Source organism: Loxodonta africana, chromosome 3, assembly GCF_030014295.1.
Source record: "Loxodonta africana isolate mLoxAfr1 chromosome 3, mLoxAfr1.hap2, whole genome shotgun sequence".
In the NCBI taxonomy this organism is placed as follows: Eukaryota; Metazoa; Chordata; class Mammalia; order Proboscidea; family Elephantidae; genus Loxodonta; species Loxodonta africana.
The window spans coordinates 193,481,405-193,501,460 of record NC_087344.1 but is presented as its reverse complement, the minus strand read 5'-3'; the positions used below and the strand labels follow the sequence as shown (position 1 = coordinate 193,501,460).

General features: G+C 40.3%; 1 protein-coding gene across 1 annotated transcript; it reads left to right on the top strand.

Annotated features, from left to right (window-relative positions):
- The first annotated feature begins 8,938 nt into the window (after window positions 1–8,938).
- LOC100660406 (olfactory receptor 6N1) lies at window positions 8,939–10,986 on the top strand. Its single transcript, XM_003414979.4, has one exon. It carries the CDS (start codon window positions 9,402–9,404, stop codon window positions 10,338–10,340), a length of 939 nt encoding a protein of 312 aa, XP_003415027.1. The 5' UTR covers window positions 8,939–9,401; the 3' UTR covers window positions 10,341–10,986.
- The last annotated feature ends 9,070 nt before the right edge of the window (window positions 10,987–20,056 follow it).

Here is a 20,056-nt window from a genome sequence, read left to right as displayed (position 1 = left end):
CTCCAATCACCCGCAAGTTATCCTTCTTGATAGAGTCCCACATGATTCTTAGGGTTTCTTCATTTTTTTAAATTCTTTTATCTGATTTTTTTTCAGCTATGTTGGTGTTAATTCCCTGGTCCTCGAGATTTCCTACTCTGCATTCTAATTGCTCGAGTCTGCTCCTCTGACTTCCTATTGCATTGTCTAATTCTGTAATTTTATTGTTAATCTTTTGGATTTCTACATGCTGTCTCTCTATGGATTCTTGCAACTTATTAATTTTTCCACTATGTTCTTGAATAATCTTTTTGATTTCTTCAACTGTTTTATCAGTGTGTTCCTTGGCTTTTTCTGCAGTTTGCCTTATTTCGTTTCTGATGTCTTGAAAAAAAAAGAAGCATTCTGTAAATTAGTTTTTCATATTCTGTATCTGATAATTCCAGGATTGTATCTTCATTTGGGAAAGATTTTGATTCTTTTGTTTGGGGGGTTGTTGAAGCTGTCATGGTCTGCTTCTTTATGTGGTTGGATATCGACTGCTGTCTCAGAGCCATCACTAAGATATTGTAGTGGTTTATTCTATATTTGCTCACTGAGTCTTATCTTGTTTTGTTTTCTTTCAATATACGTGGATGGGCTACTAGATTGTGCTGTCTTGTTTGTTGTAGCCCTTGGCTTACTTATGACCTATTACCAGCTGGTTTGGGCTGTTGCCAGGTACATATGCCTGAGTCTATTCACTATTCTTGAGTAGAATCTGATTTTGGGTCATCAAGTGTGTGCTGCACCCTAACACCTATCCACCTTGAGAAGTACTGGTGATAGTTGTGTGCACCAGATTCTATTAGCAGCTGGGGTTCACACTCCGGGGGGGGCAGGATGCTGACAGGCTTCCCCCAAGTGTCAGTGAGGTAGGTGTGTCTCTATTCCTATAGCACCTTGGTGGGAGGGCCCTGCAGCTGTACCTTAGGCCCCCAATGCAAGTACCTCTACTGATTGGTAGATGTCACCCTCCTTAGACCTCTAAGGCAAGAGGCTAGGTGGTCTGGGGGGAGCTTCAGCCCTCAGTTCCCTGTTGTGGGTCAGTGAGGGCTCTGTTGAATAAGCAGAGATATCAGACCTGGGAAACTTGTTTTTCCAGAAAATCTGCTAAAAAAAAAAAAATGCAGTCATATCCCTATCAGAACTGCCTTTGGATTATAACCGCCACCTTGTTCCCTGTAAGGATGAAAATCCGAGAAATGGATCATATATGCTTCGCTGTAGCTGGTTCTGTGTTTTTAGTCCAATTAGGGATGGATTTTTGGTCCCTGGGTTTTTTGTGTTTCCTTCTCTCAGGCCAGAAGAATGGGTTAGGAAAAGATCAAAAAGAAAAAAAAAAAGGAGGGGGGGAAAGCAAAGCCGCTGCAAAGCCGGAGCCATTCTCCCTCTGGCTCAGGAAATTCCAATGTTAATGAAGCCGCCTGGGAAGGGTGGGGGAGGGTTCAGAGAAATAGGAGAGTAGCACTTCGGAATATAGCCAAAGTTACTTATCTTGCTTGAAATGACTATTTTATCTGAGATTCCCGAGGGGCGTGTCGCCTATGTGTGCTAGCTGTGTGGAGATTGCCCCCGAGGGTATGTCCCGCTGAAGCCGTGGTCAGATCCTCCGCTGCCAGTCCAAAGCCCAACGTCAAGGTTCCCCTGCTGGTACTCTGCACTCCCGGCTCCAAAATCAGTCGCTGCCTCCCGGGGACTTCTCGTCCTGCCAGCCGCATCGCTGCGCCTCTCCCGCGGACAGGCTGGGCCCCCTCCCGGGGTTAGTTCAGGGGAGTAGGGCTGCGCCCCGTGCTTGCAGCATGACAGCGCCCAGTCAGATGCCCGGCGCCAAGGTTCCCCGGCTGGGACGCTGCACTCCCGGCTCCAAAAACAGTCACTGCCTCCCAGGGACTTCTCCCACCAGCCGCGTCACCACACCATCTGCGCAGACCAGCTGGGCCCCCTCCCGGGGTGAGTTCAGGGGGGTAGGGCTGCTCCCCTTGTTTGCACTGTCATAAGATTTTGAGTTCAGCTCTCCTGGGCCCAGACCTAAGCCCGGCACCAAGGTTACCTGACTGGGACGCTGGCTCCAGGCTCCGAAAACAGTTGCTGCTTCCCTGTATTTGTTCGTTCTCCGTCTCTAAATCTGTGTTTGTTCTTCAGGGTTCATAGATTGTTATGTATGTGATCGCTTCACTTGTTTTTCCGAGACTTTGTTGCAAGAGGGATCCGAGATAGCGTCTACCTAGTCTGCCATCTTGGCCCCGCCCTATAATGTATTTTTTAAATCTCTATTAACATTCCTTGGCCTCAGATCTGCTTTTTCTGATATTAGTTTAGTAAGTATAGGTTTTATTAAATTAATGTTTGCAAGGTATGTAGTTTTTCCATCTTTACTGTTAACCTATTTATGTCTTTACGTTTGAAGTAGATTTTATAGGTAGCATAGAGTTTGTTCCCATTTTTTTAACCAATCTGAAAATCTCTCTTTTCAACTATTATTTAAATCTTCTCATAGAATATATTATAGCTTATAAATAAAAACATTTTTTCCCATTCATTACCACTCTCACTTTACTATAATTTTCCTATGAGGAAGTACTATTTTCTTCGTATTAAATATGGAAAATCAAACATTCAATGAGATGGCCAATGTCACATAAATGACTGGAAAAATACCTGGAGTTGACGTCAAAGATCCTGAGAAAGATTGTTTTCAGAGCAAGATAACACTAAAGAGAAAGATCCTGAGTATAAGAAAGGATAAAACTGCTATAAATATAAGTGGCAGAAAGGACCAGGATCTGCCATGATAGTATTTGTGTCCTCAACACCTTCCCAGGATCCAAGAAGGAAGCAACATTTTAGAAATGTCCTATCATAATTGCTTTCTCCCAAGTCACACAGCACAAGAACTAGGATTTGAACCCAGGGGTCTCAGGCCAATTATTATTTTTTATTGAAGAAACACTTTGTCCTGAGAAGATAGACTTCTTTCTCAACTTGGACTGTTAGTTTTTAATACTGTGGCAAGCTAATAGGTTATAACTTCCCATACGGCAGTTCTGTTCCTGAGAGTGCACTTTAGCAGCCCCAAGAGTCTGGCTTGGAAGGCTCGGGGGCTTCTATTTCTATATAAGGACACTGTCAAGAATATAGGTCATGGGAGAAGGATCCCTCATGTTTTAACTTACTCCCATGGGTTTCATCAAAGTGCTGAACTTCAACTCCTCCAGGCCCAAGAGTGGGTGGATGTAACACTGCAAATGAGAGTTGGGAAGTGAGCTGTAAGTTCTCTGAAAAATCCAGTCCCTGAACCAGTGGCTGGGCTCCCAGGGTTGAGTCCTAGCAGAGGTTACTCTGCCATCCAACTCTTGGTAAGGATTTTGTCATTCAGGCATTTTTACCCTCATGGTCTTCTCTAGTCCCAGCACTGGGAGAAGAACTAGAACATTCCATGATAAGGAGAGGTAAAGAATAATAAGAGTGCACAGAACAAATCATTTGGAACAGACACCATTTTCCTTAAAACAGATATTCTGCATTTAAAATCTATAGTGAAGAATCTGAGCTCAGAATTAGAAAATCAACTGTGCTTTTAACTAGCTGTACAATATTGAGAAAGTCATTTCCTCATTCTGGATCCATTTCCTCTTCTGTATGTGAAAGCACTGGAAGAGAAGATTCCTAAGTTCCCATCACCCTCCTAACCCCCAGCTCTTTGACCCTATGCCTAAATAATAATACCACCATGGGAACTTGAGGATAGAATGCAAGAGATTTGTTCTAAAAGGCTTCTTGTAGTGAGGAAATAAATGTGATTGCACAGAACTGGCATAAAGATAAATGCTAGTACTGCAGGCAGTATGTTTTACAAGAGCCCTGACTCCAGTATCAGAAGGCCACTGGGAGAAAATTAGTTAGTGGTGAGATAAAGAGATATATAAAGTCATCACAATTATCTTTTCATCAGGCATCACAACTGTGATGTATCAAGCATTGTGCTAAACAGTGTGGGATATGTGGAGTATAGCACGAGATTTCTTTCTCAATTTCAAAAATCACACAGAATTACTCTGAGATGGTAAGACATGTATGCATGAAAAAATAATTGCTTTAAATGACAGCATATAATTGAAGGAAGAGTAAAGAAATTCCACTGGGAATTTGGAGGTGAGGAAGATCAGTGTTCACTTTGGGTGGTCAGGAAAGAAAGTGAGAGACTTGAACACAAAAATGGTTTAGATGGCCCCAGGACACACTTTTAGCTCAGTAATTTTTTTTTTTTTAAATGAAGTCACTCCTGAGGTTCGCCCTTCAGCCGAAGATTAGACAGGCCCATAAAAAAAAATTATACTAAAGGGGCACACCAGCCCAGGGGCAAGTACTAGAAGGCAGGAGGGGGCAAGAAAGCTGGTAATGGGGACCCCAAGGTCAAGAAGGGAGAGTGTTGACATGTGGAGTTGTTAACCAATGTCATAAAACAATATGTGTACTAACTGTGTAATGAAAAGCTAGTTTGTTCTGTAAACCTTTATCTAAAGTAAAATAAGAAACAATAATAATAAAAGAAAATAGTTTAGATATCTATAGATTGATTAGAAGAAAGTGTGTATCTATTGAGGGTACACAGCAAACAAAGGAATAAAGACCAAGTATAGGGGCTCGTTTGGTAAGCAGTAAAGTTTCTATGATGATGATGAAATTAATGTTTAAAAGCATGAATCTGGACCAGAGACAGAAGATACTAGATGGAGATCTTTGCAACAGGGCAGTTTCACAGAGCAAAGCTAGGAATAATAGGTGAAAGTCAGATTTCAGGTCAATGGAAGAAAAAGTTTAAACAACGTGAAGTGTTTCTACAGTGGAGAGAACTGTCTCATAGGGGCAGAGAGTTAGCTTCTGGTTCTGTCAGTCCAGGCAGAGGCTAGATGCCCACTTGTGGGCACAGATCTCTTTATGGTTGAGAAGGTTTGAGTTTTCACTGGTGTGAATCAAAATGAAAAGCATAGCACAATATACAGAATGGTGCAGACTGTTTATTTGTATTCTATTTTAGACTCCCTTTTATTTGTAATATTAAAGGACTTTTATTTTTATAAACTGATGGGAATTTGATGCATTTAATAATATTCTTAATGATCCAATGAAACATAAAATTACAGTTGTTAAAGCTCCAACCAACATCGATTCAGTATTTCTTTGTGATGGAAACTGGGTTATAATTAGACTTGTAATAAGAAATGGTAAAAGAAACTAGATTACGATTAGAATTGTAACTAGAAATAGTAAAAGGAAATGAAGTAAAAAACAATGTGAGGGAGAAATCATCAAAATTTTTTGCCATATTTATAAAAGAAACCAAACCTGTGACCACTGAGTTGATTATGACTCATAGTGACCCTACAGGACAGAGTAGAACTGCCCCATATGGTTTCCAAGGCTGTGATCTTTACAGAATTAGACTACCACATCTTTCTCCCATGGATGGGATGGTGGGTTCAAACCATGGACTTTTAGATTAACCACAGAACGCTTAACCACTGTGCCACAAGGGTTCCTTTTGCCATATTTAGTGGAGTGCAAAACACAGAGGGGAATGATCAAAATCGCTGAGAATTGGAAACTGAGGAATTTAGGAATGTGAAGTTGCTATTTTTCAGTGGGAGATAGTATTTGATTTCTTCATGATGACCTTTATTTCCCAGGCAGAGTTTTCAGGCAGTAAATACCAGCAGGTCATCAGTCAGCAATGAAGCAATGTAAGGTTTGTGAATAAATCTTTGGAGTCATGTGGAATAATGGGTGAAAATCAGATTGGAAAAGGAAGAGAACAAGGTATGGGGTCTCAAGAAAGGAAAGGACCAAGGTATTGGCTTCTGATATTCAACCTTGAAGCCAGTACCCCAAGTAGATATGGAAGTTTAGTTAAGGGCTCTGGACAATTCATAAGTGGGATTGTGAAGCTAGAGATAAGGAAGGGCAGATCCAGGAACTGGGATTTATATTTAGAGGGGAAGGAATGTTAAAAACAAAAACAAAAAATAGAATAAAGGACCTGAGTTGGATAGAAATTTAGGGGTAATCCTTCTTAGGAGGCAGGGATTTGAAGGAGCCAGAATTAGGCAGTGAACAGACATGGAATTGAAATTAAAAAAAAAAAAAAAATTAAGGCATGATGGAAACCCAGGAAATGCTCCTGATGAAGCAAGGTCACCAATATAAGATATCTGTCTGGAAGTAGCTCTTTGGCATCTCAGTAGAGAAACACTCTATCTTAAGTCTCCAAATGAGAAAGGCTTCAATATAAGGAGTGGGCACATTGCCTGGGATCAGGAAAGTGTATGCCAGGGAGAAGCAGAGTAAGTAAAGTGAGTTTGGGTAAAATTAGAGGATCCTGGAGATGCAAGACATGATAAGTAGGCTGGAAGATGGAGGAGCTTTGATGTCTTTCACGCATTTTTGCTTTATACAAGTACTGCTTTGTGCCTAGAATACCCCTCCATCTGGAAAATTCTGACTCTTCCTTCATTCCTAGATAAAGATTACCTCTTCTGTTACACCTTCTTGATCTTCATATCCAGCCTGTGGCTCCTTTGTTGCTCGTCTAACACCTACCATATGTGTAAATTAGCGTTTATCTTACTAAATTCACATATTCACGTAACAAATATTTATTGAGATGTTACCATGCCCCATACACTCTTCTGGTCACTTGAGATAAACCAGTGAACAGAACATAAAATTCCTTGCATTCATAGAGCTGACTTTCTCAGAGAAGAGAGGAATAATAAATAATAGGAATAATAAAGTACATTAGAAAATGATAAGTACTACCATAAAAATTAAAAGTAAAGTAGGGAAATGTGAAAGCAGTACTGGATATGAATATAGGGGAGGGGGCGGGCTTCAGTATTATATAGAGTAGTCCAGGTAGGGCCTATTGCGATTGTGAGATTGTAGCAAAGGCTAGAAATAAGCGATAGAATTATCCAAGGAGTATTTGGTGGAAGAGCATTCTAAGAAGAGGGAACAGTTACAGTAAAGGCTCTAAGACAAACACGCACCTATCATGTTCAAGGAACTGAACAGATCTGAGCAGTGATTTAAAATTTACAAGGATCACTCTGGTTGCAATGCTGAGATTAGGTTATAGGAGGATGAGGATTAGAATTAGGGACATCTGTTAGGAGTCTAAGGGAGTAATCTAGGTGAGAGATGATGGTGGCTCAAATCAAGATGAAGAAAAATAGTCAGATGGTGGATATATGAGAGAAAGATAAAAACAATGCTGACAGGGGGTGTTTTGAATCAGTGACTGAAAGGTTGCAATTGTCATCATTTGAGATGGAGAAGACTATTAGTAGAGCCCAGAGAACTTCAGTTTGAGATGCCTATTAAACACTCAAGTGGAGATGTGAGTAAGAAGTTTAATATGATTCTGGAATGAAGGAGAGAAGTGTTGACTGAGTAGTCCTCCTCACATAGATGGTGTTTAAAGCAATGACACTGGATATTAACAAAAGAGTGGATTTAGATAGAAAAGTGAAGTCTGAGAGGTGACCACTTAGGTAGTTAAAACAAAAAAAAGGATAGTACTCTGGAAATAAAGTGAAAAATGTGTTAAGAGTACTGGATAGATAAACTGTCAAGAACTGCTGATAATCCAAGCAGGTGGATGAATGAGAAATAACCTCTGGATTTAATAAATCGTAGATAATTTGTATCTATGAGAAGAGAAGTTTCAATGGTGTGGTGGTGAAAGTCTAATTAGAATGGGCCTAAGGATAAACCAAAAGGAAGAATAGGAGCTGATAAGTATAGGTAACTCTTTTGAGGAGTTCTGTTTGTGGGGAGGGGGAAAGAAATGCATCCATGATTGTAGGGTAAGTGGATTAAGGGGAAGAATTGGGGGGAAGAGGCCTTTTATTGTTTGTTTGTTAAATAAGTGAAATAATGTTTCTGTGCCAATGGAATGTTAAAGTAAAGATGTGCATGGTTATTAGTTGTCTTTTTTTAGCTAAAATACTAATTTTATAATATCAGTGGTCATATCTTATTTACTTATTTAGCCCCTATTCTAAGCATAATGCATGGAATACAAAAAGTATGCAATAAATTTTTGGTACATTGTAATATAAACACTACTTACCACCTGAGAAGCAATAAATCAGAAAAGTATGTTTGAGATTGATAGAGATGAAAAGTGATAGAAAGGACTGACTGAGTAAGTGGCCACTATTTACAGTAGAAATGCAGAGAGAGATTTGCCTCCTGCTTTCCTATAGCTTTTATTTACCTGAAACCCTTTAGCCTTGACTGGTATTCTCACCAGTATATTCAAACAAGTTCAAAATCTAATCTACATAACCATGGAAGATGATATTAGAGCTAGAATCCCATAAAGGAAATGAGAGGAAGATGCAAAACTTAGTCTTTGATAGCCAAAACAGTGAAAAAGAAAATAAACTGAAATTAAAAAATTCCAATTACATATCCTTGTTCTAGCCCATTAGCAATATTTATAAGTGTAAATGATTATTTATAAGTATAAATGATAATTTATATCTTGGACAAGAAATATGTCTGTTGTTATTGTTGTGTGCCATTGTGTCAATTCCAACTCATAGTGATCCTATAGGAGAGAGTTGAACTGTACCACAGGGCTTCCTAGGCTGTAATCTTATGGGAACAGACTGCCAGGTCTTTTCTCAGACAGAATTGCTGGTGAGTTTGAACCACTGACCTTTTGGTTAGCAGCCAAGCTCTTAAGCATAGTGCCACCAGGCTCATATAATTTACACCTTGGACAAGAAATAAGTACATATGATGATATATACCTTGGAAAAGAAATACTTTAAAATTCTAAAATCTATATGGGTTCTGCTAAGGAAGACAACTGGGTTACAGAATGGGTTACAGAATGGGTATTGGGTGCCAAAAATGGTCTAGGTTAATAGTGGAAGGCATTTTAAATATAATTATAAAAGTGGATACTCTGAAGGAAAAGGAAATCTGGTGGCACAGTGGCTAAGCACTCAGATGCTAACCAAAAGGCTTGCTGTTTGAAACCACCAGCCATCACGGGAGAAAGATGTGGCAACCTGTTCCCATAAAGATTACAGCATTGGAAACCCTATGGAACAACTCTACTCTGTCTTTAGGGTTGCTATGAGTCAGAATTGATTAAATGGCAATGAATTTTTTGGTTACTCTGAAGGAGACTGATGAGGAAAATTGAAATGCTGGCTTCTCAAAGCATTTAGTGGGAGGGCTTTACTGTGAAGGTTGGAGGAAGGACAAAAGTACTCTGAGGGTCACTTTCTTGTTAGGATTTCTATGACTCGACTCTCTTCTGCATCTACCCATACTTTACATTCTAGGGACATGAATGGTGAGTGATGGACACTGGTAACTGGACCCAGGTAATAGAGTTCATCATCGTAGGCTTCCCTCACCTCCGGGGTGTTCAGACTTACTTCTTTGTCTTGCTACTTCTCATTTACCTCACCACTATACTGGGAAACCTGCTGATATTCCTGGTGGTCCGCCTGGACTCCCGGCTCCACACACCCATGTACCACTTTGTCAGCATTCTGTCCTTCTTGGAGCTTGGCTACACAGCTGCCACAATCCCCAAGATGCTGGCCAACTTGCTCAGTGAGAAGAAGGCCATTTCTTTCTCTGGTTGCCTCCTGCAGATCTATTTCTTTCACTCCCTGGGGGCTACTGAGTGCTACCTCCTCACAGCCATGGCTTATGACAGGTATTTAGCCATCTGCCAGCCCCTCCACTACCCCACCCTCATGACCCCAGCACTCTGTGCCAAGGTTGTTATTGGCTGTTGGGTGGGAGGCTTGGCTGGGTCAGTGGTTGAAATTTCCTTGGTTTCTCGCCTTCCTTTCTGTGGCCCCAATCACATTCAACACATCTTTTGTGATTTTCCTCCTGTGTTGAGCCTGGCCTGTACTGACACCTCTATCAATGTCCTGGTGGACTTTATTATCAACTTCTGCAAGATCCTAGCCACCTTCCTGCTGATCCTCACCTCCTATGTGCAAATTATCCACACAGTGCTCAGGATTCCCTCCACTGCAGGCAAGTGGAAAGCCTTCTCCACTTGTGCCTCCCACCTCACTGTGGTCTTTATCTTCTATGGTAGCATCCTTTTCATGTATGTACGACTAAAGAAGAGCTACTCACTGGACTACGACCGGGCCCTGGCAGTGGTCTACTCAGTGCTCACACCTGTCCTCAACCCATTCATCTATAGCTTACGCAACAAGGAGATCAAGGAAGCCATGAGGAGGCAGCTAAAGAGAGCAAGAATTCTGGGGTGAAGGGGGTGGAGCAGGTTGAATGTGGAGCTGAGTATGTGGTGGTCTGCAAGATTAGTAGTGACCGGAGATGAGTAATCAGGTATTTACTGGAGCTGGGGTGAGTGCTTCCTGGCTTTTAGTGTTGCTCTGGCAATTATATTCCATGATGGAATCACATGCAACTTGTAAAACAAGGACTGAAAAGGTATACTTTCTCTCTAGCAACTTGGTGTAGTGCAGTGATTTTCACATCTCAGACATTGTGTACCACACTTGGGATTTTTGTCAAATCTGCCTCTCACCTATGATGATATATTTTTTTTTCCAAATTTACTTTGTGTAACATAAATGCATTGTCCTAAGCAATAACACCTATGAAATAAATGCATAATTTTTAGAACAAAAAATTAAATGATTTTTCATGTACTGCTGCAGTTATTTCATATATTGGAATCATTTATGAATTACGCTGGACATAAGTCTGCTGGAATTTCTAGTCTGTCACCTGACCTACAGATTTTTATTTACTGGTGCAGTAGAGAAAAGCTTTTTTTTAGTATCTGGGTTTAAATTCTAGTCACTTATTGATTACACGGCTTTAAGAAAGTAACTCAACCTCCCTGTAATTAAATTTCATTATTTGCTTAAAAATTATTTTCTTGTAGGTTGTTTTGAGAATTAATGATAAGCCTGTAAACCACAGTACACAGTGTCTTGTATATAGCTGATAGTATAAAAAATGTATACATAAAGAGAGATTTATTATGAGGGATTGGCTCACGCCATTGTAGGGGCTGGTAAACCAAAATCTGTAGGTCAGGTGACAGACTAGAAATTCCAGCAGACTCATGTCCCAGATTGTTAGGACAGGCAGTAGGTGAGAGAGAGAAATTTGGACAGAATGGCTGGAGGCCAAATGCCCCTGAAGAAACCTCTGGTTTTGCTCTCAAGACCTTCAATTGACTGAATGAGACCCACCCACCTTTTGGAGGGTAATCTGCTTTACTTAGGACCAACTGATTTAGATGCTAATCACATGTAAATATTTCACAGCAACATCTAGACCAGTATTCCACCAAACAACTTGGCACAATAGCCTAGCCAAGTGGAAGTATTACCCTATTACCCCTTGTAGTCAAGTAGATTCCAACTCACAGCAACCCTATCGGACAGAGTAGAACTGCCCCATAGGGTTTCCAAGGAGTCACTAGTGGATTCAGACTGCAGACCTTTTGGTTAACAGCCTGAGCCCTTAGCCATTGTGCCACCAGGCTTCACACCTGGTATTAGGGGTTATTTATACATCTGACTAGCATTTGTCAGTAGAGAATCAAATGTTGACTATAAGAAATCTTTCAATTCTTTAGAAATTTCTAATGCCATCTCAAAATATTTTTATTCCTACCATCTTAAAGATAGGCATCCATCCATCCATCTACTCATTAAATTTAATACATGTTTATTCAGTTTCACTATAACCATAAGCCCTATGGATAATATGATGAACAAAATAGATACTGTTCAGGCCCTGACCTTAAGGCATTTGTAAGGGAGTTGAGGATATAGACATTAAAATTGAAATTAATTTATATTTGTTGTTATTATTATTAGATGCCTTCGAGTCAGCTCCAACTGACAGCAACCTTAGGCATAACAAAATGAAACGTTACCCAGTCCTGTGCCATTCTCACAATCATCTATAAGGTTTTTTAAATTGTGGTAATTGCTAAGAAAATGAAAATAAAAAGCGGGTGCTCTACTCTTGAAGAAGCTACATTTAAACTGAAAGCTGAATGGTAAATCAGAGTTAGCCATTTTTATGAAAGCAGGAATAGCAATTGTTGTTGCAATCAAGTCTGTTCTGACTCATGGCAACCCCATATGTGCAGAGTAGAACTACTCCATAGGGTTTTCAATGCTGTGACATTTCAGAAGCTGACTGCCAGGCCTGTCTTCCAAGGTACCTTGAAGAGGTTCAAACTGCCAACCTTTTTGCTAGTAGTTGATCTCTCTTAACTGTTTGAGACATCCAGGGACTCCTAAGAACAGCAATAATCATATCTAATTTACAAAAGTGAAAATTTAGGCCTAGGTGGATGGAACAACTTGCTGAAACTATGGCGTAAACCAGAGTCAGGGACTCTAAACAAGAAAGCAAAGTCTTCAGCCTCTCAGGCTAGGTCTATCTAATCTTTAAAATGTCCAGGGATGCAAAGAAAGACATGAAAGTAACAGATAAAAGGATAATAGCTAGGTTATGAGTCTGTGGCAACCAGGAGGGTGGCTCTTGAGGGACAGAAGATCCAGGTGTGAAAAGTGGGCCTGAAGTTAGGCCAACTTGCATATGAATGTTTACTTTTAAAATTGTTTCAGATCATGGCTGGAGCTTTATAGGAGACTGTGGGCTGAGGAGATAAGTGAACACAGTCTCACCAGAACCTAGCCAAGCTGCCCACTGGCTTGTTGTCTCAATCTACCTTATATCTCCACAGGAAAGAAGCCTTTAAACACCATTTTTGCAATCACAAAGTGGGACAAATAAACCCATATCTAGACACACTGTAGAAAGATTTCAGATCATCAAGGATAAAAAGAAAACCTTTAAAATCTAGTAGAGAGAAAAGAAAGAATATTTAAGGAATAACAATTCCACTGACAGCAAACTTCTCTTAATATCTTCAAAATACAAAACAACAACAACAACAAAAAAAATCCAGTTGACATCTAGTCTATTCTGACTAATTGTAGCCCCTTAGGACAGGGTAGAACTGCCCCACAGAGTTTTCAAGGAGTGGCTGGTGAAATTGAACGGCCGACCTTTTAATTAGTAGCCAAGCTCTTAACAACTGCACTACCAGGGCTCCAATATCTTCAGAAGGGGGCAAATATCTTCAAAATGCAAAAATAAACTTATATCCAGCTAAGCTATCATTCCAAAGTGAAAACAAAATAAAGACACTTTAAGCTATCATTCCAAAGTGAAAACAAAATAAAGACACTTTCAGACACGGAAAGGCTAAGATATATTACCTACCACCCACTGGCCCACATTAAAAGAGTTATTAAAAATTTTTGAGCAAGAGAAGTAAATGTAGAGAAATAAGAGATTGTGTGGAAATAAAAACATTAATTGTGAGCACAGAATTTGAAGAAACAACTAATTTATTTAATGTATTATAAAAGCTCTATTTGTATAAAATGTTAAAACTGAAATTATACTAATAGTAACAATATGTGGTGGTATGATCTTCAATTTGTAAAATCTTAGGTTACCATTATATTTTGGAAAGAATAGAAATCCCGAGAAACTGTAGATTTTGCCAATGAAAAATCATCATTTAATTACATATCTTTAACAAAAGGTAAGCCTAATGAGGAAGCTCTCTGTGGACTGGCAAAAGGTGATCTCCAAGATATACTGTTAATTTAAAAAGGCAAAATACAGAATAATAATTTTAGTATACCACCTTTTGTGTAAGGAGGAGGAAATAAAAATATATTTATTTCCTTTGTAAATATATGTATGATATAGGATATAAAATCAAAAGAGGCATCTTACCTAAAAGTAAAATGGCTGAACTAATGCTAGTCTCAGTATAACCTTTCACACAGATTCGAACCCTGTTGCTTAGGGACCAACTCTATCAGTAAGTAAATGCTTTACTTTGTGGTTGGCCTATGAATGTGGACACTGCGAGTCATGGAGTCATGGTGTCTTCAGCTAAAATCTTATAAAAATTCATTGTTTCAAATCTCCCCAGGAGATCTGATGCTCTGGGCAAGGTAATTTTTAACAGCCTGTTACCAAAAGTATCCATCATGCCATTGTTTTGTAACCAATGATGAAATCTCCCCCTCGTTTGATCATGCCATTGTTTTATGACTAGTCATGAGACCCCCTCCATGACCCCATATCTTGCAATTATGTCTTTTAGCCAATCAACATATCTTAGATGCATTCATGTAACCAATATTGTTAAACATTTTTGCTTTGCCCCACCTTTGACTGACCTCAGTCACTGTAAACCAATCAGCATATTATGCTGTCAGTTCCTCCTTTAACAGTATACATTTCCTAAATGCTTTTTAACTCCTCAGAGCATTTTACAACTGAGTGAAGTGTTTCCCCAGCTGCAGTTGTTTCTATTTCCTCAATAAAACTTTAATTTTTTTATCAGACTTTGTGATTTTGCTTTATGACACGTATAAATATTTATATTTAGTTTGCAAATGTTTGTAAAAATAAGCACCAGAAAGATAAATTTTGCAAAATAAACATGGTATAAAATGGCTTGGCAGGGGGCATCTGACCTCCTCTAACTTCGCAAAGGGGAAGGAGAATCAAGATCAACAGCCCAACGCTGATTCCTTTGAGATGGAGGTCAGACATACCTCCACCCTAAAACCTTTTTACAGATTCCTACACCAGCTGTCCCTCCCATGGCTCTCTGCTTCTCTGCTAGGTTCAATAATTCATTGCAGTAGACACAGAACTCATGGATCATACTCATAGCTGTGGGGTTTATTAGGAAAGTAACAGGTTACAACTCAGAATCTGAAATGACTCAAGACAGAATTCTCCAATCAGGACAGCCACTTCTCAGCCATGGCCACAGGCAGGCCTCTCTCTGGCCCTTGGCCCCTTGGCCCGTTGGCCTGGCCTCTTCCCTGCTTGAGCAAATGTTATAAAGCTCTTTAGTGCCACCAACAAGTGCCTGGAGACACTCCACTCCACCAGGAAGCCTCTTGCCCGAAGGCTGTCAGCTTTCTCACTCTGTGGGTCAGCATATCCACTGTAATCACCTTGCTCCGTGGGCCAGAAAGTCCACTGTGCCTTCTTATACCAGTCTCCTGTCCTGGTTCTGCTTCCTCTGCTGCCACTGTTTCTCTGCCTCTACTTCTCACCATCTCTCATTGCCTTCATTGTTACAGCTCTCTGTCTCTGTCTTCTGGGTCTAAGAAGTCTTCAGCACAGGGATCCTGTGTTCAAAGAATACACTCTACTCCTGTCTTTCTTCCATTCCTTTCCACCTCTGGGATGGTTCATTTTAAGCCTAGAAGAATGGCAAAACTGACCAATCCCCTCATTAGGGTTCCAGACACCTTATATGCATGGTCCCACCCTCACGCAGGTGCCATGCACTTTATTTGCATTATTAGCAAACTATCCAATCCCCTTAGTGGTCCACAAGCACCTGCTTTGCATAATCCTACCCAGTCATTTGGTGGGAATTACAAGACCATGGCAAGAAAGACCATATAAAAACAAGCCATCATACCACACATGGGTAGTATAAGAAAAGAGAAAATAAGGCATCTGTACACATTATTTGAATATAGTTTTCATTTTGGAGTCACATAAATGTTTTAAAAATTCAAAATAAAAATATATAAAATTAGAATAAAAAAAAGAGATAAATGAACTTATCCGTTTATGAAGCTAGTAATATTACCATGGAGCCCTGGTAGCATAGTAGTTAAGAGCTTGTCTTCTAACCAAAAGGTCAGCAGTATGAATCTACCACCAGCTTCTTGGAAACTCTAGGGGGCAATGGGTTTTTTGTTTTGGGTCTTAATATTACCACAGAAGGAATATAATTATTTCACAGGATTTAGAAAACAATGTTTTGGCTGAACATATGCAGTGGCATATATTCCAAGGACAAAGCGAAGTCATAAACTTCACTTAAAAAATTTTTTTTTTAAGTAACATAATTTCTTATACTAGAGTGCAAATTAAATATACATATTTTTAATACCAATACTACAGCTTCTAACAATAAAATACTTTCAAACATATTTATTATTACAACATATGTAAATAGATTAAACACACGTTTTAAAATACATAAATTATCATATTAGATCTTTAAATCAGTTAAATACTGCATGTAAGATATACACCTAAACACACAGACACATAGAAACAAAGTCTGGAAAAGAGAAAAAAAATTGGTGTAGCAATATTAATAATAGACAAAACAGAATTTAGGACACAGGAATATTAACAGTAATATAAAGAGAAACTCTAAAGTTTTATAAGCAAAATTTCACCAAATAAATATAACCAAAACCAAAAAACTAAACCTGTTGCAGTCAAGTCAATTTTGACTCATAAGATTCTCACCTAATTTATGTCTAACAACATAGCTTCAAAGCACATAAGAGGAAAACTGACAAAATTATTAGTAAAAATTAACACATTTTAACAAATCTGTAAGAAAAATGGAAATACATCAAACAAATAAATTAGTAAAAAGATACAGGAAAATCCAATTTAACAAGCTTAATTATACATACATATATATGTTTTTATATATATATATATATATGTATATAAAACCATGGCTAGTTTCCAAAGACATGTCATCATGTGAATATTGGTGTTATGTGAAAATGGGGAATGACCACATTAGATCGCAAAATGCAGGATGACTACATCATTACATAGTTGCCAAATTACATCATTACCAAACCTACTGTTGTCGAGTTGATTCTGACTCCTAGTGACTCTGTAGGATAGAGTAGAATTGCCCCATATAGTTTCCAAGGCTGTAAATCTTTACCGAAGCGGACTGCCACATTTTTCTCCTATGGAGTGACTGACTGGTGGTAGAATCGCTGACCTTTCGGTTAACAGGCAAGAACTGTAATCACCGCACCACAAGAACTCCTTTACATCATTACATAACTGCCAAATTGCATCATTAAGTAGCTGGCAAACCACTGAGAATCATGGCCCAGCCAATTTGACAGATATTACATTCTCTAAACAGTCATTTTAGGTGGATGAAACGGATGAGTTCAGAAGAGATTTTTGAAAGGAGAGATATGCATAAAAAACAAACTTTGCCTCCTCAATGATTTCGCTTCAATCAGCATGGGCATTGATTAGTCTAAAGATATAAAATACATAGAAGGCAGTGTAGGCAAAGTAAATAATAAAACATTTGTCTATTTTTAAAACACGAATATTAATTTAGGGACATCAATGGCTAAACTGACCCAAACCTGGCTCTTGCATAGCCAACATTTCGCCTCATGCAGAGTTGCTGCTTTGTTCCCTGGGGATTAAATCCCTGCTGGAAGAAAATGAGATTTAATATGAGGGAGAGGGGATCTCCCATCCCAGTTTTAGAGGAACAGTGTTTAATCCAATGCTCTGGGCTTGCCTGCCTCTTTTGCTAAAAGATTTTGTTATAGGGCTGATGCTTCCCAGCTCCAAAATTAAAAGACAAATTGAGTCTTACAAAAGGCAATAAATTTCTCACCTGGGGAAACAAAACTGCTTGCAAATTGGGACCCCGTTTTCCACATGTGCAATGGGAAAATGTTCTTTTGTTTGTGACAAAAGATTAACATGACAATATCAGTTCTTAGGTCTGAGAAAATGTGGTGGATCAATTACTTTTGTGTGTGGCCTTTCTAGCCATGGTCTTGTAACTCCCACTCAGGTGATTGTGTGATAGGGTAATTGTGACTTACCAAGAGGATTGGTCAGTTTTGCCTTAAAAGGGAACCAATTCCAGAGCAGAAAGGAGAAGCCCACCACCACCAAGGAAGGAGAGACCAGTAGGAGAGAGCCAGCAGCAGAGATGTGGTAGCAGGAGACAGTGCAGTGGGCTTTTCAGTCCATGGAGAGAGAAAGCTGAGTGCCTTTGGGAGAGGCCTAGGGCCAGAGAGAGGTGTGCCTGCCAGCACAGGTGAGAAGAGGCTGTCCTGATAAAAGAACTGCATCCCGAGTGTTCCCAAGGCTGGACTGTAGCTGCTACTTCCCTAATAAACCCCACAATTGTGAGTATGGTCTGTGAGTTCCGTGTGACCATTGTAATGAATTATCAGGGGGCAGAGCCAACATGGCACTATAGACAGAAGCACCACGCTGTCCCTCCACAGCAAAGACCAAAAAAACTAAGTAAAACAGAGACGAGCATCAATCCTGTAACCCTAAGTGTCTAATGAAGAGATAAAGAACTCAACCAAGTACTGAATGGAATTAGAAACTGACAGACAACAGAGGACGAGGAGAGATACAAGCGGAGGTCCCCTATCTGGTAATACAACACGGATTTGCCATCTTGGACTCCTATTGAAGACTGGCGGGCAGGGAATAGGGGAAAGCAGCTTCACGGAGCTCCCAGCAGGAGGCAGAGCCCCTGATAACCAGCGATATATGCTTTACCACCCCCCACCCTTCTTCCCCCTGCTTGGCCTCCGCCGCTTCCCATTGGGCCAAGTGACTGTGGCCCAGGAGGTGCCAGATCCTTGCTGCTTGGAGTCACCCTGCCCACACAGGCTGGCCCTGTAAGTTTCATATCTTTGTTGCTGGTGTTGCATTTTTGGCTTCTATTGGTTTCCTCCCTGCCTCTCACCTCCTCCCACTCTTTTCTGTTGAACACCTGGCACCGTGTGCCACCTTTGCTGCTTCTTGGCAGGCTGTGAAGCACCACTCAGCTGAACAACTTCCTTCCCTTCCTGGTCCCCACCACCACCCAAGTTGGATCCCAGGAGCCTTTTTGTTTTTCTTTTGTTTTGTGGTTTGTACTCTTTTTCTTTTTGCAAATTGGGAGCCCTTTCTAGCCAGGCTGTACTGCCTGGTTTGGGAGCCACTTCCATTCTGTGCAACAGCACCAGTGGGATCCCAGGGAGCTTTTATTTCTTTTTACTTCTTTGTTTTTATTATTATTTTTTTCTTTTTGTCTTTCTTCATTTTTCAATTTCTTCACTCTCTCTACTTCCCTTCTATTCCTGTCCCCTGAATACCAGGGACTGTGTGCCATCTCTGCTCCTTCTAGCCAGGTTGTACTGCGTTGCTTGAGAACCACTTCCCTGGTCTGTACAGCCATGTCAGGGGGATCTCTGAGGGCCTTTTTTCTTTTCTTTTTGTTTTTCTTCATTTCCCAGTTTCTCATCTCTCTCTGCTTTCCTTCCTTTCCTGTCTCCTGAATACCTGGCACCATCTGCCATCTCTGCCTCTTCTAGACTGGCTGTGCCCTGAGGCCTGGGAGCCACTTCCCTTATCGCTGGTGGAATCCCTGGGGTCATTTCCTTTCTTTTCTTTTTTTTTTTAATTTTTATTTTTTCTCTTTTTCTTCTTTCCTATTCTTCATTTCTTGGTTTCTTGTCTTGCACTCTCATGGCAACCTACCTCAGCACTTTTTTGTTTGTTTGTTTTTTAGGATCCTGTTTCTCTCTGTCCTCTCTCTCTTCTTTCCCATACCCACCTTTTTTGTTGTTGTTGTCATGCTTTAAGTGAAAGTTTACAAATCAAGTCAGCCTCTCGCACAATAACTTGTGTACACCTTGCTGCATACTCCCAATTGCTCTTCCCCCAATAAGACAGCCCACTCCCTCCCTCCACTCTCTCTTTTCTTGTCCATTTTGCCAGCTTCTAACCTCCTGTAACCTCTCACCTCCCCTCCAGGCAGGAGATGCCTACATAGTCTCAAGTGTCCACCTGATCCAAGAAGCTCACTCCTCACCAGCATCCCTATCCACCCCATTGTCCAGTCCAACCCCTGTCTGAAGAGTTGGCTTTGGGAATGGTTCCTGTCCTGGGCCAACAGAAGGTCTGGGGGCCACGACCACCGAGGTCTTCTAGTCTCAGTCAGACCATTAAGTCTAGTCTTTTTATGAGAATTTGGGGTCTGCATCCCACTGCTCTCCTGCTCCCTCAGGGGTTCTCTGTTGTGTTCCCTGTCACGGCAGTTACCGGTTGTAGCCAGGCACCTTCTAGT

Bases quoted from the DNA above. Each gene is read 5' to 3' on its own strand.
- LOC100660406 (XM_003414979.4), top strand. From the start codon at position 9,402: ATGGACACTGGTAACTGGACCCAGGTAATAGAGTTCATCATCGTAGGC.